The sequence below is a fragment of the Anguilla rostrata genome, chromosome 2 (genome assembly GCF_018555375.3).
Source record: "Anguilla rostrata isolate EN2019 chromosome 2, ASM1855537v3, whole genome shotgun sequence".
Classification (NCBI taxonomy): domain Eukaryota; kingdom Metazoa; phylum Chordata; class Actinopteri; order Anguilliformes; family Anguillidae; genus Anguilla; species Anguilla rostrata.
The window spans coordinates 65788472-65812132 of NC_057934.1; the positions used below are offsets into that span (position 1 = coordinate 65788472).

Here is a 23661-nt window from a genome sequence, read left to right on the forward strand (position 1 = left end):
CATGTTTCATATGTGGGAAAGCAAATCACACTTTTTATTATTTATCTTAACTTAATTGATTTTAATAGTAAGAATGGCTCGGTCTGAGGGGGGAAAACTTATTTGGGCCTCCATTTGGATCAGTTGGGTAGAGCTTGTGATTAAGTGAAGAGCCTACTCAATCCTACCGAAGGAAACATTTGGGAAGAGATTGCCTAGTTTCTTTATTTGCTTATTTAGTTTTGTCATTATATTGTTTGTTGTTGGTTCTTTTTGCACTTTCTTTCTCGGCCTCCCGTTTGACTGCCTGCCATCCTCACAGTGTACTATGGCTCATTTACTCTTTGAGCCTATTCCATCCCTGTTAACACTTTGTCTGATACCTTTTCATGGCCTACGTGTTCCTAACTCTTTTGTGTCTACCTCATTCATTCTTAATTTTACCCCCTGAATTGTTGTGTGTTGACACCTTGTTTGTAACCCTTAGTTGGGTGGGGTCCTTTTTGCCAACATCTCAACAAATGCACTTGATCAAATTCTATGCATTCCTAGAGGAATTTGTTTTGAACACTCACCAATTTGAAGGTCTTTTTTTACTTTCTGTGGTAATTGTGTTTTAGACTTACTGCCTCTGGTTTATGTCCATGGGGTCTTTTTTGACCCCAATTAATTCCAATGGGGACAGTGCACTGATACATTTTTATTAATAATTTTCCATAAATACAGCATGTTAAAAGTGCTCAAACATCTAATGATAAAACAGACAGTTACATAAAAAAAGACAATGTGCAAGAAGATTCTAACACATAACACATATCGTGCGATTTCTATTTTTCTGAGAAACTTTCATCCAATTCACAACGCAGTTCTTGGCTGGAGAAGGTGCTATTTTCACATGACCCACTGGGAAATAGCTTCTGCTTCACAGTAATTCCACAGTCGGTCCATCTGATAGAAGTCCCACGATCAATGACATATCACTGTCCAAATCTCCAACTAATCCCAAACTTCTGCATTCGCAAACACACTCCAACACTGGCACGCCATGAAGTTCTGTGGCTTTTCTCCAGAAACATGAACTGGATTGGCTCGAATTCCCTTTTAAAAGAATTTGTTCCATAATTCTTTTTAAAAAAAATTGCTTCTTCACCACCTACCCATACCTCAGAAAGCAACAAATGGCCACAAGGGGTGAAGCAGAGAAACACTCTGCACTTCCACAGAAAGTATTTCTGTCAAACAAACGTATAAAAGACAAAAGAAAACTGCAGATCCATTAAATACACAAAAGACAAAAATGTAAATGTTAACTTCTTGTTCACATAGAGTCTATATCCTTGAAATTCAAATGGACCCCTTCACCCTCCCCACACACACACACACACACACACACATTTTCACACACACACACACACAGTTTGCCCATGAGCATTGCTATGGGTCACAAGGCATTCAGAGATCTTTATCTTAATCTATCAACCTCCCTTCATTCAGCTCGGTGTCAGTCACTGAAGCAATGTGGAACGCCGTGTCACAGAACAGACCACTAAAAAGGTAAACTTCAAAATCCTTCAAAAAATCACTAACACTGTCTCCTCTGACCCAGGCCTGCAGCCGTTCTCGCTGCTCGCGACGTTCTCGTCGTTGGCATGCACAGCAGCGCTTGCGTTACATAACGCAGCACTCTCCTGGCATCTGCGGAATGTTACTCAGCCGGACAGGTGGCATGCTTTCTCCAGTTGCGCGCACGCGCGTCGCCATGCCCACACCTGGGGTCCCAACGGGACCGTTTCTGGCCGCTTTCCCCCTCTGTTCGTTCCCTCCAGTTCAGAAGCTTCTGTGGCACAGGCGACACTAATGCAGTATCCATCCAGGGGACCACCTGTCTGCCGTTTGCACCCCCGCTCTCCCTTTACTGAAAAATCCAGGAATGGAGAAGAAACCCGGTTTCTAAAATTCTCACGTTCTGAGGTTCTCCTTCCTGCCACCGTCAGCTTCGGGTTCAACGGCAGAGGCATGTATTTTTGGGCCATTTACACTTTCTGCTGCTTATTCAGATAACATGGGGGTTGGAGGAGAGGCCTTTCAGAGCCAGACACTGCATGCACAATTACTTGAACAACTACAGTAGAGTGATAAAGCGAGCAATAAGTTCATGTGCTACAACTTGCTTATTTGTGGTCCAGATGGACGTCTGAGCCAACGTGTCCTTTTAGCACAAACTGTTCAACACGTAAGACTAGAGTTCAGACTAGAAAGCCAAAAAAAAAAGGCTTCCACACAAATGACTGGCGTCACCCAGACCACAGTTCCATTCTGAAGTCTCCAACTGACACCCCAGCATTTCACATCTTCACAGGTATTCTGAATCTTGCTTCTACTTACTCGGACTCTTCATAAAGTGCTTCTTAGCTTTCCTTCCATATCTTAAATTCATTCAAAAAAAAAAAAAAAACAGTTAAGTCCAGGGTAGCATAAATGTAGGTAGTCCCATGTAGACCCATGAATAGTTCGTAGTCAGCAGCTTCATTGTGAAAGTAAAAAGGCCACTGAGGCCCTCTGGCTGTTTTGACTATGGTCACGTGTATATTCATTTGAATATAACACAAGCTACATTTCAAAAGAGATGCCATTCCAATGTCTTGCGTGCCAAATTCAGTTTGAACAATCGAGTCATTTTCCTCTTTTCGGGTGCAGTAAATCCTCCAGGCCAGAGGTGGCGTGGCGCATTCCTGTCAGAGACCCTAAGCTGGAGGAAGATCCCAGGGGTCTGCAGTTGCCTCTCCATTTCTGACGCAAGATGAAGTCGTAGTTGGCGGACGTGGACATGGCGTAGAACACGTTGGCTTTCTCGGGAATACGAAGCTCTGAAAGAAACGGAAGGGAACAATCTTTCTATTTGTTTATCGCTCACCTAAAAACATCTTAGTTTAAGCCATTGTTAGTGTTGAAAGGGCAAAGACAATGACCGTGGTGGTTTTAACCTGTGTCACTTGTCAAACAATACAGTCGTTAATCACTCTAATTTAATGAAACCGTGAGATCATTTTGGAATTTTGTTTACAGCTCAGGATGTTTTTAGGCCATGACTACATGGCTCCAAAAAGGCCAGAGTGCCTCACTCGCTGCCTGTCTGACTGAGCAGGCCGCTTCCCCCAGAGAGAAGACAGAACCTTTGCGTTACCACTGGATGGCAAAAAGCCTCCAAGTAAGTAGCCAAAGCAGAGCGAAGTAGCAAAGTGCTAGCCGAGCTCCCAGCTGTGTTTCACACCCAATAACCAGCCAAGTCAAAATAATTGGCTCCGCTTCGTGAAGCCACCAGAACACAACGGAAACGTAGCCGAAAGGCCGCAGGGGGACGAGTGCCGCAGCGGAGCGGCCTGAGGCCAGCGCTCACCTCTGTCCCGGGACAGCACCTGGCTGAGGGTGAAGTCCTGGCAGCGCTCCCCCTCCAGGCTGTGCTTCTCCAGGGCCCTCTGGATCACCTGCGCGGTCTTGTCCTGGCTGGTCAGCTGACAGCACCACAGAGAGGGCGAAAACTGTTAAACTCTAACTCTCGCTCGCTGTTACGTACGCACTTTCTTAATATTCTGGATTTTGTTTTTCTCTTTTTTCGGCGTGGACACAAAATCTAAGTTCCTTGTATTTACAGAACTTGAAATATTACATCTGAAGCAACGACTTAGGAGAAGAAGCCAAATTCTTCCACGGCATTGTTTCTCCCCTCCACAGTTTACAGTGGGTTTATATAATCAAAGGTGGCAATAGCAGAAGGTGAAGGATAAAGACCATTCACTGTGCATGGAATATTTTTGAGACCAAATCCCAAAGCCTAGATTCAACATACAACAATAACAACATATCAACATATGCACTGTCTTCTTTGAGGGGAAAAATGTTTTTTTTTTCTATCGTTTCACCGTGGCTAAACTGACACAGGGCCACAAATGCACAGTTACATCATTTACGTCCCTGAGCCTCGACCCCCAAACGGTCTCAAGCATCCCCTCTCCCCTCCCCGACAACGCCCTGAATGCTAACGGCCGGCGGCGGCGGCGGCGGCGACGCACCAGGATGCTCTTGTAGACGTTGCCGGTGTTGCCGCTCTCCACGCTGACCCTGACGATGCAGGAGTCGTCCACCTGCTTGTTGTAGACGGGCAGCGAGACCATGGACACGGATCGCTGGTGCTGCCCGGGCGGGCAGGCCCCGGGGCTCGGGGCGCCGAGGGAGGCGGACGACGAAAGGTCGGGCTGGGAGTTCGAGGAGGACCCGGAGGAGGGGGAGCAGGATTCGGAGGCGGGGGTGGGCGAGGAAGACAAGGAGCCGGGGAAGGCCTCGGCCACGTCCTGACAGGACCTGGAGAGAGACTGCGGAGGGGGGAGACGGGCGTGAGCGTTTTCCCCCCTCGCCGAGCACAGCGCGCCTGACACCGAGCAAACAACACTCAGAACGCAGGAAACACCGACTCCCGCCCTGCCCCAGCGACAAAGGCTGACTAACACGCTTCTATGACAATCACTCACTGGCCTATCAGGGAGGGATCACAGTTGTGCCCAGGTATATTCAACAGTAGCCCACATAAGAAATACATCAATCAGCTTAGCCCACATTTTTAACACCTGAGTAACTGGCAAAAAGAAAAAGACAAAAGGGACTGAAATGGAAGCTGGGAAAGGCCTGAATAAAGAAAGAGAGAAAACCCAGTCCGAAAAGAGGTGTGTACCTTCAGTTTGAGTCTGAAGGGGGAGGACTGAGGAGACGCGAGATCCTCCATTTCGGATCCGCTGGATCCAGAGGACGACACACTGATCTGGTCGGCATGCAGCTTCCGCCCCGATCCCTCGCTCGCAGTCAGAAATCTGCGCGCACACACACACACACACACACACATTTAACAAATCACATTTCACTCTAACAAGCAGCACACTTGGTTGGGCAGAAGGTGAAAACATGTTTTTTTGCTAGCTACCCCGAGAATGACCGTTAGCCAAAAACAGAAATCCTAACGATGATGCAACACTACATAACTGATCCGTGCAGGAGAGGGAGACTGTAAAAAAATGGAGGGAGACTGTAAAAAAATATTCAGCATAAACAGCAGGATGGGACAGGGGCACAGGAACTTACGAGGCAAGTTTTTTGGAACTCAGGAGGTGGTTCCAGATGCCGAGGGACGTGGGACAGGGGTCAACAGGGGGCTCCAGCTCCCGGGACAGCTCGTAGCTGCGAGGGACAGAGAAAAAGGCAGAGGTGTTCAAAACTGCACACACCACACCGGCAAACAGAAACAGGAGCGTTCTCCACAGCCGGGAATTCGACCGGGAAATCACGACCACACCCAGGACAGGTCGGACAAAAGCCAAGAGAACACATCCGTCCAACCTGAAGCCCCTTAGTTCTCCTGTTCCTCACTCACCTTTCCTGGTCAGTGAGCAGTCTGTTCTCCTGCAGCCAGGGGGCGATGTTGGGGTGGTGGGGTAGACTGTACTGGGAGCAGGCCTGCTTGAGCTGACGGATCTGCGACAGAATCTCAAACTCCTGAGGGTGGGGGAAGGGGGGGGGGGTGGACAAAGAGAAAGAGAGAGAGGTCACAACCCAAGCCACCTGCATAGATAAGTAATGTATAAATGCCTGACATATCTTTGTATGGCCATGAGCAGGGAAAAAACCATTTGAGCTAGGGAGTTGTTTGACTGGCGACATAAACCCATCCTGAAGCAAAAAGAAGCAAATCTTCTCCCAACCCCGGAGTGAAAATGTACTACAGCTCATTAAAAATAAGTGTCCTCAGAGTACTCATAACACCAATCAAGAGACTCACTGCCCATAGAGCAAAGCATCATGGTGGTTTTTTATGTCTGACTGTGAGGTACAGAGGTTCATAAGAGGACGGGGAATGAAACACTTACCCTTCTCCGCTTCTCAAAGTTAATGAGGCCACCCTGAGGGAGGAGAAAGAGAGAAATCATGAGAGCTGCCCTCAACTTCACCAGCAACTTCCATGCACTTCACAGTCCAGTGGATTCAGCCCGTCAGTATTAATCAGTGTGACAGTCACTCCAGTGTGAAAACAGCCCTACAGAGTCAGTGTGACAGTCACTCAAATGTGAAAACAGCCCTAGTGTCAGTCAGTGTGACAGTCACTCCAGTATGAACTCAGCTCTACAGTGTCAGTTAGTGGTCAGTCACACCAGTATGAACTCAGCTCTACAGTGTCAGTTAGTGTGACACTCACTCCAGTATGAATTCAGCCCTACAGAGTCAGTCAGTGTGACAGTCACTCCAGTATGAACTCAGCCCTACAGAGTCAGTTAGTGGTCAGTCACTCCAGTGAGAACTCAGCCCTACAGAGTCAGTGTGACAGTCACTCCAGTATGAACTCAGCCCTACAGAGTCAGTTAGTGGTCAGTCACTCCAGTGAGAACTCAGCCCTACAGAGTCAGTCAGTGTGACAGTCACTCCAGTATGAACTCAGCCCTACAGAGTCAGTTAGTGGTCAGTCACTCCAGTGAGAACTCAGCTCTACAGTGTCAGTCAGTGTGACAGTCACTCCAGTGCATGCTCACTCCAACCATGTCAGTATCTCTGGTGTCCACTCACCCCAACAGTGTCAGGCAGTGCCGTGTCCAGCATGGTCAGAACAGTCAGGTAGGTGCCCAGGTATGGGACAACGCCAGCAGCGCCATTCTGCACAAAGAGTAGGTAAACATTATTTCAAAATTAAAACTTTACCTATAGTCACTGAAGTCACGAGCCAAGCCACGAAAAACAAGGAACTATATTGGTCTTACGGAAAGATTCAGTTTTTTGGGAAATGGCTGCTTTGAATGGAAAACTGAAGAGTTCTGTTTGAGTCCATTAAGTGAAAGTGAAGCAGAAACTGATATCGGCCTCAATACCTTCACGGATTTATTTAAAGGCCAGGTTATGAGGCGCACGTCCATCAACGCAGTGACAGGTCTAATTTTATACTCCCAATTACTCTTCCATTCTTCTGAAGGAATGAGGAAAGCGGCGAATGATGTCACTCCAACGTCACTGATGCTATTTCTGACTCTTAACACGTCTTTCACTTTCACACCCTTTAGGTTGCACGGCGCACCGGATGACACCATCGCAACGTGACCTTTCGAGGGGAAGCCTTACCATCTGTCGGGGGAGGGTGCAGAGATTGGGAGGCCTGGGGGTGGACGAGTCCTCAGTGTGCTGGTTCCCATCCTACGTCACGAACAAAAAACACAGAGCAACACACCTGCGTTTAGCACCGTGAACTGGGTTTGGGTGTGACACAAAGGCTCACAGAGCTAGATACCAAGACCAACCCCACCCTGCTACATATATTACATTACAGGCATTTATAACTGCAGAACGGAGAGGTCTGGCTGGCTATATTACATTACAGGCATATATAACTCTGCTCTCGTGTTCGTAAGTAGGTAGCAGAAATATTTGCGACGAATAAGGGAGTAATAAAATTCAGATCAGGTACTAAAATTACACTGCTTTGTTTTTTTTGTTTTTTTTTTGCGCCAGCACGCATACCTGTGCAAATGGCAGCAGGCTTATAGTGACTGAGAGATGATTCACAGCCTCTGCTGACTTTCAGTCTTGCTCTGTGTTTCATTCATTTCAAGCAATGGCTCTTGGCGTAGCGGAATTGCGAGCGATTTTAACGCTAGCAAAAGCCAACAAACCGTACACAAAAAGTGCAGCTTTCAGCCTGACTGCATTTGCACTGTAGTCCTTTTGTGGAAGAGGCCGCTACAGCTTGAACATGTGAACGAATCCAAGCGCCCTGTAAACACTGACAGCACCCCTCATTCTGAATGGAAGAAAACTACATGCCCCACAGTCCTCCACCCCAACAAAAAGTTTAAAGGTTTTTAAACTTTATTTACTTCTAATGCGAAAGAACTGGAACAAAAAAAAACTTCTGCGCAAGCATGTTAAGCATTCGAGACTCCGATATCTCTGGCTCTGCTGAAGGGGCCCTTTCATGTTTTTCCACCTCTGGGGGTTTTCGCAGTTAACAATTAAACCCTTTCACAACACCGCACCTCTCCGTGGGTGTCAGAACGAGGCTGCGGGTCAACAAAAACCATTTCAAACACGGGGACAGCAAACAGACGCGGCCCTGTCCTTTAGTGATTCCAGACCCCTTTATCGAAAACAGGCCACAGTGTACCAAAAGAGCCACACCCCCACCTCCAACAATTCAGGTTCAGAAATGCAGCAAAGGGGTTTGGCTTCTACGGCTCCATGCAGAACTGCTTATACACTCCTATCGCACCACGATCAACAACAAGCCCCTTTTTCACCACAAAAGCACAGAAGCAGAGACAACCCTTTCCCCATGCAGTATGTGTAAACAGACCCTCTACACTACCTGCACATAATTACAGCCACGGGCTAATTAACACTTCGGTAAAATATCCAGAATGTTTCAAACATTATTTAAACATTCCTGCTGAGCACAAAAACAACAGCTGATAAATCGCCACACGCAAATTTCCTCCTCAGGAATTGAACTGAACCTTTTGCTTTCCTGTTAACGCTCAGGGTGACAAGAAGCAGCGACTAGAACAACCGCCCTGCGCACGAGAACAATCTTAAATATGTTGGCCCGTCTGCGTTCATGTGACAGGTGACAGGCGCGCATTCGCCCGAGCAACCGACACATTACTCCAGATGCATTGTGGGGTACCGGAGGGTCCCGCCGCTGCACACAGGGAGAGGCCTCACCTCCACCAGGATCTCCCTGCTGGTCAGGACGCAGTTCTCATCCGGGAAGGTCTCACACAGGTTCTCAAAGATAGCCGCACACTCCCTGCAATGACCAGCACAGCAGATGCTTTATTAACTCAGCGCAACTGCAAGCTATCAGACACCAAGAATCATTTCAATTATATGAGGGAGTACCCTTCACTTTCATTATCGACATTTCATTTCTTATCCAAAATTACTTGCGCCCAAAGTGAATCACGGCACAATACACAGAATTCCTATCTCTATAGCAACATGAATGACAGGAACGCAGATTACAGAAATAGATTGGCTCGTAAACATATATTTCATTCCACAAAGGTCACAGAACGCGTCGCCGCTTGCGGCGCTGCCCCACCCCTCCTGGAGCACCCTCCCCCCCTCGTTTTCACACCTGCTGACGGCGGCCCAGGTCTTCTTCAGCCTGTAGATGGCGTTGGACTGCAGGGCCGAGAGGATGGCCCGGAGCGAGGAGAGGTTCCTCAGCTGCCGGCACTCCTGTCAGAGACACAGCGGAAACAGAGCGTCACGCCTCGGCCGCTTCCGCTAGCTTTAACGCGCGCGCGTGCGCGCTAACCGGCGCTGGAGCCCCGCTGACCTGCGCTACGCCGATCCACCTCTCGATGATGCGGGCCCTGCGGGCGGGGCCGGCGGGCTGGCGCCGGTGGTCGGGGGGGGAGGCGGGCGGGGCGCGGCAGAGCAGCAGCGAGGTGATGACCCGGTTGGTGACGGCGTTGAACTGGGCGATGGTGGCGCGGACAGAGGGGGCCAGGTTTCGGCTCTCCTTCTTGTCCCGCTGAGACCACACGCAGCCCAGGCACTGGAACGGGACCACTTTCACAAAGAGCCCCTAATAGACAGAGAGAGAGAGAGAGGGAAGAGGCGGGTTATTACAGTTCGGCATTTGGGAGCCCCACAGCGATAACACAGCTGAAGTGATTGACATTTACCGCATCCAATCGCGTGAGCTCCTCTGCGATGTCTCGGACAGGGAAGTGCATAAAGTCTCCCAGCTCCTCGCTGGTCTCCCACACGGGCCCTTCCTCTCTAGTGCCCTCCTCTTCCTCCGGCACTGCTGGCTTCTGTACTGCAGTGATCAGGCCAGCAGGTCTGTACTCTGCGTGGGGGGGGTGATATTTTAGCGATTGGGTAAGGAAGTACAAATCATTCAAACATCTCATCTCAGGTCTGACACGAGTCCAGCGTTTGGACGTCCTCCGGAAACGGCGGAGACGGTTCCCGGCGTCGTCCGGGGAGAAGCCGCCGCTCTTCCGTACCTTCGCTCTGGAACTTCTTCAGCAGGGCAGAGGTGCGCTGGGCCAGGCGCCGAAAGCAGGGCCGGTGGTGCAGGTGGGCCGACAGCAGCCGCAGGGGGCGGTGCTGGGGGGGCTCCCAGAAGTCCTCGCTGTACTCATCCAGCCAGGTCCGGATCAGGGGCATCAGGGCACTGTGGGGGGGGGGGGGGTAGAGGGGGGTTGGGTGGAGGGGGTGACATGACAATGAAACTCATGTCCTGGGAGGTCTGAGCACATCCAAAGCCAGGTGAATTATCATATTTTGGCATAAAATTGGCCCCTCACCTTTTTTGGCATTCGCTGTTGTCCAGCTCAGACACCATGTCATCCCTGTGGAAAGAGCCAGAGAGGAGCGGTCAGTGGTGAGTGTGAACAGGACGGGTCTCACAAGCTCCATGAGGCATAGCAGAGCTGAGGTTGGACCTCAGTCTGACAGGATTCACACAGAGAGCTGTGTCCCTGCATGGTGCGGTCAGCAAGCTGAAGGTTTCCTTCTCACTGGCCTGGTGCTTCCTGCCGTCTGATTTGAGGTGCCTACACTTTGAGCAAGTGTTTTAAGGTCAGGAGGACAACTACTCATCTACTCAATGAGTCAATCTACTCAGTGCAACATGGTGTGACGTGTCTGTGTCACTGCTAAAGGTTTTCCCAGAATACGGCTTTTTGATACATTTTGATATTCTGGGTGTAGAAATCTGTGTGGTATTCTGTTCTTTCGTTACATTTTTTCACCCTCTTCAGAAAAAATTCAACTTAATTGAAGAAATTTAGCAAAGAAGGCACCCTCTCTCCCAGTTTCATGATGATGAGAAAAAGCTACGGTTAAGAATGGCTAATAGGGAGACTACTAATGGGAATTTTTGCACCAAAAAAATAAATTAAAAAGACACCAAATGAGAGACCATAGAAGATAAGAGCACGATGACGGCGAAGGGCACCCTGGTCCTCCCAGCCCCGTACCTCTGGAAGAGGAGCTCGATGAGCGTGCGTGTGTCGGAGAACGCCCGGTACGTGGACAGGAAGATGCGCGCAAAGTCGGGCTCGGGACAGGTGGGGTCCAGCAGGTGAGTGATCAGCTGGTTGAGGGTGGCGGCCTTGAGCCGCCGCAGCCTGCAGGTGCGGTACTGCACGAAGGCCCGGGAGGGCTGGGCGGCGGCCGGGACCGGGCCGGGGGGGTCCTGAACCGCCTCCCGCCGCAGGGTTATCCCGTACACCACCCCGTCCTCCACCTCCTCCCCCCACTCCTGCACGGGATCCTGGGTAATGTAACGAGAGGCAGGGTTTTAGGCCATTAAATAAAGGATGTATGAAGCCTCTGCGGCCACAGGACACAAATCAATGGCAGAACCAATCTGCAGGCAATCATTACTGTGATGTTGAAAAAAGAATGTGTCGTACTGTTAACTTTAAATACTGGAGTTTCATGCGTAATAAACTGACAAATGTTACGTATTCTTAGTCCGGATTTGAATTTTAATTCTATCAATTAGCAGATGCACAATTATAGACCAATAGTTGTTAGGCAAAAAATGCATTGGAAACGAGAATATTATTCACTTATCGTTCCTTACTCTATTTCAGATTTTGATGACAAAGGATTATAGGCTAAGACAAAACCATATATCCAAAAATGTACTTCAGAACATTATAGCACATCACACTCCATAGTGCAGTACCAGATCACACTGCACTGTACTATATACCCCTCTAAAACACAGTATTACAAAACAGCACTCCACTGCACTACACCACAATACACACCACACAACTACAGAACATGAGCCTAAGTTGACTCACACACACACTGTGTCAACTGCTGCTCGGTAAATCTCTCAAGAGAAGCCATTTAATTCCTGTGTTGTCATGCGACACAGGAATCCAGGAAAAGAAAACACAAAAAAAAATACAACTTAGAAACACTATCTGTCAGGTGACCGAAACAATGCCGTGGAATTTCCACAAAGAATGTCTCAGTATACCAGTAAGGAAGATTTGCCTTCTTCACATCTAGAAATCTCAGAACAGAGGAGAAAAACTAAAGGAAAATTGCTTTAGATAACTGGACTTGCAACTATTCTAATCATGTTATCGAATCAATGTGGGTTGTATTCATGGGAAAGGACAGATCAGTGATATGTTATTCACACAGCTTATTAATTTCTTTACCTGGTGTAGCAAAAAAAAGAGAGAAGTCCTGTCCAATGGGAATGGGGAGGGTTCAGCTCTTTTAACAGAAATGCATTTCCAAGTGTGTGGGTGCCTTAATGCTTTGAATGGAGTGATTATCCCCTTTTCTTGGCTTATTATTCAAATGCAGATAAGGTTCTGCGTGAAACTGAAGGGACGGGTCTTTCTTTCAAAAGGTGTGTGTTTAAGAGGTGACATCAGAGCCCAGAAACCCACCCTGCCCGTCAGGTTTCACTGGGAAGGGATGGAATGTTGATGGGTTGCGAAATGGCAAAAAAATTCTACAATGCATGGCAGTGCTGAACATCAGTCTAAAAACAGCAGCCACCGTAAGGCCTACGGACCTGCAAGAATAATGACTACCAGTCGGTACCAGCGCATCATGAGGAAGAAGTACACCACTACTCCAGTTTCACAGGTGTGGGGGGGGGAGGGGGCATGACTACCCTGTGCTTGGCTTGTGTGCTGTAAAGAATCCATTATCACCAGTTGAATAAGAATGTGACAAAATGAAACACCCATTTGCGCATTGTGAGCCAGAGTACACTGCGTATCCCATGGACCTGGAGGCTTAATGGGCCCAGGTTTTCACACCCATGTCAACTTCACAGAATGGGGAAAAAAACATCTGGCAGCACACACATTAGTTAAATTTTGGTTTCACTGAATTGCCTGAGCGTAGAGAGGGTGGGTATTCCAAGTGTCAAAGTTCACACTTCCTCAAAAAGCCCGACTATGACATCACTGGAACTTTCTTGATCTAATCAAGCCAGGAATCAGCACAAGACGATCAGATCCAGTCCTCAAGGCTCAATGGAAAAAGAATGCAGTCACCTGCATTTTAAGATTTAAAAAAAAGCAGGTGACTGACACCAACACTTTAGTATTTAAAGAGGCACATGAAAAAGAAAAAAACTTGATGCTGTTTTTTTTTTTTTCTTTTCTTTTTTCAACCGTTCTGCGAGACTAAGCTCTTCTCAACCACAGCCACCCAGGCAGAACACAGCTGCACTACTTCACATGAAAATCACTCACAAACCTCCATAGGACGGCCTTGACCTCATAGGCCTCGTCACATAGGACTAGTTTTCCTGTTATCACCAGAACACCAGAAGACAATATCTCAACCTGGGCAATGTCCCATACCCATATGGATCCATTTGTTTCCTTTTTGGGATATTGCACAGGTCCCAAATACCATGATCAATGCAGTTAAGGGTACCTGCGGTTTTTATGTAAGATAAGCAAGTCTTGGGGAAGGGTAATGAGGTCACGCTTATCCATTTGCCCTCTACTACAGCATAGAAAACTCCAAGCAATTAAGCATACATAACATTTAAAGCTGGATGATTATGGGCAACAGGGAAGTGTAGATATCATAAATGACACACTGTCTTATACAGTAAAAAAAAAAAAAATTTTTTAAAGTGTAACCATTTAACTCAGCAAAAACCATCAATTGAAGCGAACATCGGGTCTAGCAGTCAATCATCAGAAACCATGGGTACTGGCAAAAACATCAGGGGGGAGGGGGGCTCCTGAGACACTTAAAGATATAGCAGGTAAAATGTCCAAGGAACTGTACAAAGGGGTTTAATGACAGGATATTTTTCCAAACAAGGTAATTCAGACAGGCCTGCCCTTTGTAAGACAAGTGCAGAGTAAACAAGTATAGTACCTTAAGGAAACACTCCTGTGATGGAAGATGCCTGTACCATATAAAATATTAAAAGGACCAGAGATGTGCTAACTACTCCTTCCATATTTCTGGGGCAGAGACTGCTTCAGGGAGCAGTGCTCAAATCCAAATCACTGTTTTACCCAGATGAACAGGTGCACTCTCATCCACAGTGTATGAATGCCAGTTCAGACATGCCAATACATGCCAATGAAGAAGAGTTAATCGAACCCCAATGCAGGTACTGCACTCCCAATCATTAAAGAGCCATCCTTGCTCCAACAAGGTAAAACACCCCTGGGTTGGCATAGGCAAACTGTCTGTTAATTACAAGGACAGAAATTTCATCAACAACTGTGCGATTGTCTTATTAAAACACACGCAAACCCACAAACACAAGCATAAATGTATACGCGTACGCACACACGCGCATGCACATGCACATACACATCCTCCTGTGGGGGTTTAGGCTAGGGTTGTCTGTAAAGCGTATTGTGACTGTTGTAAAATACGCTATACAAATAAAATCTGATTTATTGATTGATGCACACACACGCACACACACACACACACACACACACACAGGAGCCTGTGTTCAATCAAAAAGATTTAGCTAGCCTACACACTTCTGGATGAATGAAGCAGAAGAGTAGAGACATTTTTTGACAGTTAACAGCTGCATGCTTATTTCAGCATGTTCAGACTGCAAGGCCACGGGCATACAGCTGTGCCAAAGTGCCCTCATCACGGCAGAGCAACAGCAAAAAGATTCAGAACACAAACCAACACTGTCAGAGGAATATTGACTATGTGCAACGACTGTACCGCCGAGAAGCAACCAGCAAGAGGATGAGCATAAGCCCGCCATGAGCAAAAATTATAACCGCGCAAAAGATTTAAATGGATAAACTGTGTTACATACCCCATTGATAACATTATGACAAGCTGGTGGTGTATAGTGTAACACATTCCTCAGAAATTCCCGTGGTGCAAAGGAACAGTTTACATACAATTACCAAGTAATAATAATAATAATAATAATAATAATAATAATAATTACCATTGTTAACTGCCATTTTCCCATTTTTCCAAAGCTGATGATAAGGATAATGAAATTCTGCCGCCAAGTGCTCGTTACTTATGGAGCCATTTCTTCCATCTTCGATATTTCTGTGTTTTAAGAATGAAATCCCGCTTCACGAAACTTTGATTTAAGGCTGCATAATGCGCGGGGATTTGAGCGCTTTGACTTTTGCTGGTCGACTTCGGCGCAATATGTGCTTCATCTTGACGAGCGACACGGGGTTACAACTTAAATTAATATAAAAACGTTTATCATATAAATTAAATGTTACAACGGAATAGTTAAATCGCGAGCGGCTGTTTTCTTGAAATTAAAGTAGCATTATTTATAATGCAACAGCCTCTCCAAATTCTGTGTTAAATCCCCGTAGACCCGAAGTTGTCGGAGCCGTGGCAAGAAGTTTCCGAATAGCAAGCAGCGCTCAGGGTATTAAACACCTGCTCACCTGAGAACCACACGATTGCGGTGGGAGGGGCCAGTTTTTAAACGAAATTTAACAGGAAGGTGGAGCGAATGCGGGTGACAATCTCAGCAGCTCGAGGAAAGCTCACTAAATGATGAGCACTGCATATCTCATGGGATAAGCCTAAGAAATTAAAGTGAATTATTATTCAATTGTTGGCACACAGCTATACTTCTGATATGAAATACATACACGCAAATACATATTTTTGGGGCAAACATAAAATCTAAAACAATTCATAAAATACAGAGGAACACTTCCATATAAACACCTTTGTTAAATCAAACTTCAGAAGTGTAGTTGTTAAGAAAGTATCCAGCAGACTGTTCAATTAGAAATCATAAATTCAGAGTCTGCGGTACCCGGAGTATAGGACAACTGAAACTTTGTTCTTTGGAAGCCCATCTTCAGGCCATAGTCTACTTCAGGAAGTAAAAGAAGTACGGTGTATATGCGCTCCTTCGGCACGTACACGGTATCATCACCACGTAGCTATCAGGAAACCATTTAATATCAATGTTTAATTGAACAAAGTGCTTAAAATAGCATGACACTGATGAGATTTGTGATGTTGCCAATTGTCCCGTCCTTAAAATACTTTTGCATTACTTGGCATTGATGTGGCATTTATGCAATATGATACGTGGAGTCTGCCCAACATGAGTGTGCAACAATGAGTTATCTTAGAAAGATTTCATCAATGTGAGGTGATCTCTTTTTATGATGGCTGAAAAAAGAGATGACACGTGATACCAGCATTTGGCCGATTGGAGACAATCATAGAGGATCTTATGGTCTGTCATTTGCTGTTATCCAATCAGTACAAGCCTCTGAGAACCCATGACGTTAGGGGTGGGGTGGTTGCACGTTTCTCAGTGAAACCAGTTTCTTTTCAGATTACCAATGCTCAGTTTTCCTTCAAAAGAGATGAGACCAAATTGTGCTTTATTGCTGTATTTGCATATCAATGCATGTTTAGAAAGTAACTTGATTTCGAATACACATGGTAGAAAATGAATTTTGCAGAAACCACATTAACTGGCATTGTAAAATTCCTAAGATTAAACAGGCACTGCAAACAGAGTAGAAAATAATGCTTCAGTTCTAGCTTGAATCTGAATCAATATCCAGTATTCTCAACTTTAATTCTTTTATAGTGACTGATACAGTGGAGGAACAGTGGCTTCAGTGACTGGTCAAGAATTCTTCTGAATGAAATGCTACTCTGTGGAGTTTCAAAGTAACCCTGCACAGCAAAGCATTGCACACACTGTCCATGATTCCTTACACATGCAGAAATATATCGCTTTCAAACAAACATGTTTCTTCATTGATTTCCCTTTCCACTAAGGTTCTTATTTGAAATAGCTGCCGAACTGATTATTTGCTAGGAGAAATGAAAGACATAGTTAAACAAAGCTGAAGGTTTTGTCTTACTCTCTGACGTCTAAAACATTGTCTCTCTGCCATGTCCTCCCCAGGGGAGGGCATGGCGGAGAGACATCTATAGAAGAACTGCTAAAACTTGCAGGGTGACCAAGGAAACAAAATCTATAATTAAACAATAATGAAAAACATCACTTAGATCCCTTGTTGCCGTCAGCCACAGTTATTATAACCTAATAAGTCAGTTTAAATGCATATCTGCAAATTATTTTAGACGATGGCAGACATGTAAGAAGCTGACAATTAGCCGAATTATATACTTCAGTGGTTTGTATAGTCAGCAACACTTAGCCTACATTTTTATATAAAAATCTTTATTTGAATATGGCAACATGATTTCTACCTCCTGCTGCAATACTTCTATGATAAATTCACCAACACAGACCCGTCTCCTACCGTCCAATTACCGTGGGAATAAGAAAACTCATTCATGAAACACGTCGTCCATAGCAACAATGTCATATCTGCCCTTTCTCTTAGCTTACGCATCGTCCCTATTTCCTAGTAGAAGCTGGCCTCAGTAGCTTTGTGAACAGGTTTTAAACTGAACTCTAACTGCCACTTCAGAGAGCTCTTAGTGGTAAGATAAAATGTTTTGTAAACTTAAGATGTGGAAATTCCTTGCTAGCTTCAGCCCATGTTAAGCCACAGCACCCACAGCCTAACAAACTCGCCTCCACTATGCTAATCGCATGGAAACATTACTTTGTGAACTGATGTGCACTTCAGTTCAGAGGCTGAACACCCACATAAAAGTGTGCCACAATTCCGGGCTGGAAGCATGCTCCCCAACTCTCAGTACCAACCCTAAAAATAAAAGAGCAAACCATGACCGACATTACAATACCAAACCTGACCCCAACTCCAACTCTCAGTACCAACCCCAAAAATAAAAGAGCAAACCATGACCGACATTACAGTACCAAACCTGACCCCAACTCTCAGTACCAACCCCAAAAATTAAAGTGCAAACCATGACCGACATTACAATACCAAACCTGACCCCAACTCTCAGTACCAACCCCAAAAATAAAAGGCAAACCATGACCGACATTACAACACCAAACCTGACCCCAACTCTCAGTTTGGTATTTGCGAACACACAGAAACTGAACCGAACCCCAACGTTCGCCTAAAAACAAAAAAAAAAGGGAAGAGAACCATCAGTGCCCAGCATGGACTCACTGACCGGACTGGGACGTTCGGTGTCCAGGAGTTGGAAACTCCGAAGCCAGACCCCGGGCTCCAGGTCCAGCTCCGGGCCGAGGCCCATGTGGCGGGCGTTCCCCAGGCACAGCCTTTTCTTCACCTGGCCCACTCGGGCCCGCAGGCCCCGGTCCCGCCCAGCCAGAACCAGCCTGGACCGGCTCCACTGTCGCATCGCTCTCACACGCGGTACCGGCAGTCCAGGATCCACTGTTCACCGACAGAAGGACACTCTGAGTGAGCTGTACTGGAGATTTTCAGATGTATATACACATTATGGGAAGTTCTTGCCCTGAATCATTAGACACACCTTACCTTAGAAACCTATGACAGCACCCACAGTAAACCGGCGAGAAATATTTCAATCGCACCACCTTTTGCACGAACGCACACCTGTTTTCATTAGAAAGCATTACAGCCATTCTCTAAAGGAGGGAGGAGATTTAAAAATGTTCCTCTCAGAGGGCACTGTGCACGTTATTTCCTTTTATTGATCACCAGAGCCATTCCATCAGACTGCCATGGAATTCTGCCTGCAACTTTGTGCACTACATTTAGGCAACCATTATACTTTTTTTTATTATTAAACACCAAATTACCTCCAGCGGCTTACCAACTTGGGGGTACCAATTTTTTGTTTAAATTCATTACTCAGGAACCTCTAATCTTTTGGTAGGCATTCACAAAAAGCAGGTCCAGAGAATATGAATCACAGCAGATATGATCTGTACTTCCTGAACAGTTTCAGAGTTGGTGTTACAAAAGGAAAAAGTCCCTAGCATTGCTTAAATCTTCCTCAATCTTCAAGACAAAGCACAACATGCCACTACATAGACCAATACTTCCTTTAACAAAATCAGATGGGCTGCGTAAAATACATCAGCAAAATCCTGTGGTGGTTGAATAATCAGCATTAGTTCTGGACATTGTTCAATATTAAACGCAAAATAGACGTGAACACACTCAGTCCGGTCTCCTGCTGATTTTGTGATTCATTCATTTTCAAACTCACATTTTCTCAGTTTTACCATGCCTCCTCTCTTACTTTCACAAACATATTAACACATACAAATGTACATACACATCACACACGCACACAAACGGTAAGCTACAGTACTTACGGTTAAAGCACCGACTCCAGAATGATATAAAACTTCAAAAGGGCAGATCAATCAACGGTCCTGTGAGGCATGCTTAGAGTATTCCAGTGGGAAGAACATTCTGTGATTTTACAGTAGAGGGTTTGTGTTCAGCTGTGTGACAATGACACTTGTGGAAAGGCCATTGTTTTTTGTTCTCCGTGGCACAGCCGCCCGTGTGTATGGGGTCCCATCTCCAACGCTAAGGGGAAGGCATCCCCTCTCTTTTGTATGATTTCGTAAACTTGTCCCCAGTGATTATAGAGCTGTCAGATCAAATTATTCTGCATAAGCAGCAGGCATCATTAAAAAGAACACCCACTCTCTGGCCTTTCCTTTCTTTTCTCCCCCGGGCAGTGGCCATCTGCAAAGAGAATTTAGTCACGTGAACTTGACATATCCCCAATTCATGTGACTAATTATAGAGCGTATCCGAATTTATAAAAAGCACAGTGTATTAAAAGTACAAGGAAACGATCCTCTACGTTGACCGAAAGTTAAAATGAATGGAACAATGCTTATACCCGCACCGCACGGGCAGTTATCCGTTTCCTATTCGTAGATATCGTCGCAAAGAATGAGGGCAGCTTTCCATGGCGATAAAAAGGTAGTCTAAAAGTGAGTAGGCTATTCAACCAGAAAATGTTTGGGTAATGGTATCTCTAGAAAAGCCTTTTTTAAAAAGTTGAAAATGGTGAATGAATGAATAATCAGGCTTTCTGTCAGAAATGGCACAGCCTGTCAGAAAAAATTGTTACTAAACAAAAATACACGAGACAAAGCTTTATTTGTACTTAAGCGTTTCCTTCCCCTAATATGCGAAGCTGCTCACTAACTGGCAAGAGAACTCTACTATTTCCCGTCAGGCGGATAAACGCTTAAATATCACGTCTTATATATCATTGCTGATGTAAGGCAGACCGTAAAAGCCATTTCAGCTCGACCCCTTGACCTCATCGATCTGTTAAACTGGATGAACAACAAAATCTGGGAAATGCCATAATAGTTTAAAGGTTTTTCGTTATTCGTATATGTTATTTTGGGGGGAAATGAGAAACGTCGTGAGTCCAGGAAAAAAAAGCAATAAGTCAACAGTTTGAAAGATTAGCCTGACATTGCCGTAGGTTACTCTGTATATAGACAATTCCTTCCAAAGTCATATTACGTAGTTTTTCTGCATTCTGTGGCCACATTAGCTTCGGTTAACACGAAATCCCAACTTTTCCCCACGATTACAACCATTTTATGAATGTCATATTTCATAGATACGTTTTGATTTGAATTAGAACAAAAATATGCTACATTGTTACCTGAACTGGCAAAGTCAGAACAAGCGTCTTCAAATTATAAAACAGGTGCGTAATTACTCCCGGTTCTGAATCCATTATAAAAAGAGACAAGGGACCGACGCTGATAGAGCGCAGTGCTGCAGGTTGGTAGTAGGAACTTTAATCTACCTACACGCGTGTCTCCTTAAGACAGTTGTTCATAGCCACATTTATCTATTAGCTATGATCTATAAAAAATAAATTTTAAATTTAAATTGGCTTTTGTAAAGTCAGCTAAATTATGAACGCAGTTAAGTAAAGCATGAAATTGGAAGAGGCCTATGTGTGTGCGTGTAACTAGAATCAGGTTTGAGTTTTTGCCATGTGTCTGTAGTTCAAATGTGGCACCGTGTCTCCCAAAATTGGAGAGGACAAACTGGTTTTATGAGCATCATGTGCTCGTATCAAGTGATGTTGATGGTTATGATGGAGCCCCACCTGTCATTAAAAGGGACGAGAGAACAGTGATAAATCAGCGGAATGTATATATCGTACTGGGCTGCCACACGTTGAAGCATCAGCCAAGAGGATGGAATGCTAAAAATGGAAAACAAACGCATCACTTTTAAGTCACACACAGCTTAAAGGCATTCTATGGAGAATTTTTTTGCCTTGCTGTAGTCATGTGTGTGTTTTTTTTTTAAACTTAGTTTATTGATGGCTGTCCTCATCAAGGAAAACTCATTCCATGGTTGACTCTGGATTTTGGAAAGAGCCCTGTTGGCCTGTTGCTTCAAAGTGCTTGTGTTTCTTCCCTTCTGCCATTGCAGTGGCTAGCTAGCTACAAATTCTCTGCAGAAGCCTGAAACCCCGCACACCATAGAAGAAATTAGGCAGAGGAGGACGGATTTGGCAAATCATATGACGGAGCAGTTATTTTATATTTTCAAGGTAAAAAAAAAATAGCAACATTACCCATAAAATATATTTACCCATTCATGCTTGTTGACATTATTTTTTTTTTACAATCTTTTTTTGTTGTTGTTGTTGTTGAATTATTCTAGTTCTTGACAAAATACCAGCAACCAAATTATTTGAAATGCTCTATTATTCTGAAAATGATATTGATCATTGTGAATTATTTATTTATTTATTTATTTATTTATTTATTGTAAATGCAGATCAGGAGCATTGTGTTACACATTTCTTACAGCAGGTTTAAATTTCTCGCTCACAATCCCATCATAGGTACATTTATCAGACGGTTGGTTCACACCTGGCTGGAACGTGTCCTTATTTCCCATCAGCACTGAGTGGGTGAACAGCTTTGTAACACAATGTGTTCACACTGCATTTCAGAATTACATAATGTGAATAATTATTATTTATAAGCCTTCCCTTTGATCAAGCAAAACAGAACTGTGTGTGCTTCTCGTGTGCATTATGTACAGTTTGAGTGACAGGAACTGGGGAGGTACTTTATAAAAAAAGTAATGTAAAAAAGTTTTTTACATTAACTGCAGCCCAGGAAATGCAGGTTAAGCTGGGTTTGAAAGGAAAAAAATGGGAGATGGACACGGAATTCCAATAGTTCTCATTCTAAATATATTTTCTTTAATACTATGACATTTTACAACATCAGCTGACTACAGGGTGCCGATTTCATCCAACCTTTCATTCTTGAGTCCACCGCTTAAGCTCATGACGGATTGAGTATTCATTCCACGTACCGCCAACCGCCCCTCCACTTCACCACCAGTTTTCCTCACCAAATAGCAAATACTCATTTTAACCTACTTTTACCTGTTCAGCTGGGCACTGATACCACCGCTTCCATTGTTGGACACTACATTTACACAATATGAAAAATCCAAATATTTTCGGGTATAAAAACCCAACTGAATAAGAACGCAGCTATTGCTTCTTACAGAAACCTGGAAATGTTAACATAGTTCTTGTTCTACAGCTTTACGGCCCCTTTATAATTCACTTCAGCTGCCACAAGCCAGCATTAAAGGCATTGTTTGATCCAAGCTAATGCAGTTTCAGCATGGAAAATAAACATATTAACTTTCTGTTCTGTAGATAGACATGTTGGTTTCATGCTTATTGCAAATACATTGTGTTCCTTGTGATTAGAAAAAGCCACCTTGCTGTTATCCTCTATCCATCTGCATTTTGTCAGAAACGATGCACTACTGAATTCCAGCCCAAACCATGCGGACAGCAAGTGACACACTGGGCACATGACAGAGTTAAGATCTCACGCAGGATCGTTCTCCGAGAAACTTGTGTCCTCCGCAGTAATTGGTCAGATTATGCTAAGAGCCCAACAACTCCTGCGGTTTGCGTGTGTGGCGACCGACTGTTCTCGAGGGTCTGATATTCTTGAGCAAAGACACACTGTGCCGTTAACAAAAGAACAACAAGGGGATTACACGGTAACAGTAAAAAAATTAACGAGAAGCACTGAAGGCAGAAACAAGGATTTGTTTAGATTTAGGAAAAGTCTGTCCAGCAGTATGTTCCACTGCAGCGTTGTCAATCCATGGCCACCGAGAATGAATTTGAAATACACTTCCTGGTAGGTTTTTACTATCCTTTATTTATCCAGGCAGGTTCCACTGATCCTGGCCAAGGGCCTTTCGATGTTATCCCTGTGTGTGGTCTGTGTGGTCTCTCCCCCCCCCCTTCACTGAGATAAACATCTTTTTCTTGTGAGCCCTGGCTGTTTCAACAACATAAAGAATATTAATTGCGGATTACGATGGAGCATTTCATGCAGCCCCAAGTTATTTAGCAAACATGGCCATTGCCATTGCTGTTTCTTCGGTTAACAGTTACAAGAGGTGGGACCCTGTATCCAGTCGGAGGGTGCAGAGCCAAACCCAGCGAGAGGGGGATGCGGCGTGCGGCGGGCTGCACGGGGGGGAGGCCGCCCGTGAATGGCCTTGCACTCAAACTTCAAAAAGAGTCAAGAATGAGAAGAATCCCCAGACCACAAGTCAACGAGCCACCCCGCCCCACCCCCGCAGACCGCATCGGCGCTGACGCACGGCTCGGCCGAAAAGGTGACCGCTTAGCTACGGGACTGGCCTCCGCGCGCCTCCGAGCGATCCCTCACGACGGTAACTACGCGAGCTGTGCCTC

The 23661-nt window shown here is 45.3% G+C and overlaps 1 protein-coding gene across 4 annotated transcripts; it reads right to left on the reverse strand.

The window, feature by feature from the left end:
* Positions 1–666: 666 nt before the first annotated feature.
* rgl3a (ral guanine nucleotide dissociation stimulator-like 3a) lies at positions 667–20702 on the reverse strand. Of its 4 annotated transcripts, none has more exons than XM_064324052.1 (19): positions 20554–20702; positions 19226–19607; positions 18088–18314; positions 11001–11296; positions 10326–10370; positions 10023–10192; positions 9696–9862; positions 9344–9595; positions 9140–9243; positions 8725–8809; positions 7129–7200; positions 6583–6669; positions 5892–5924; positions 5399–5520; positions 5110–5205; positions 4706–4841; positions 4050–4349; positions 3377–3491; positions 667–2846 (listed from the first exon to the last, which is right to left on the reverse strand). In XM_064324052.1, the coding sequence occupies exons 3-19, from the start codon at positions 18277–18279 to the stop codon at positions 2653–2655; spliced, it is 2466 nt and encodes an 821-aa protein (XP_064180122.1). In that variant the 5' UTR covers positions 18280–18314; positions 19226–19607; positions 20554–20702; the 3' UTR covers positions 667–2652. The 4 variants fall into 4 exon arrangements, with proteins under 4 accessions (XP_064180122.1, XP_064180124.1, XP_064180123.1 ...); XM_064324054.1 differs by having other exon boundaries at positions 18088–18302; positions 19213–19607; XM_064324053.1 differs by lacking the exon at positions 20554–20702 and having other exon boundaries at positions 19226–20485.
* Positions 20703–23661: the final 2959 nt, after the last annotated feature.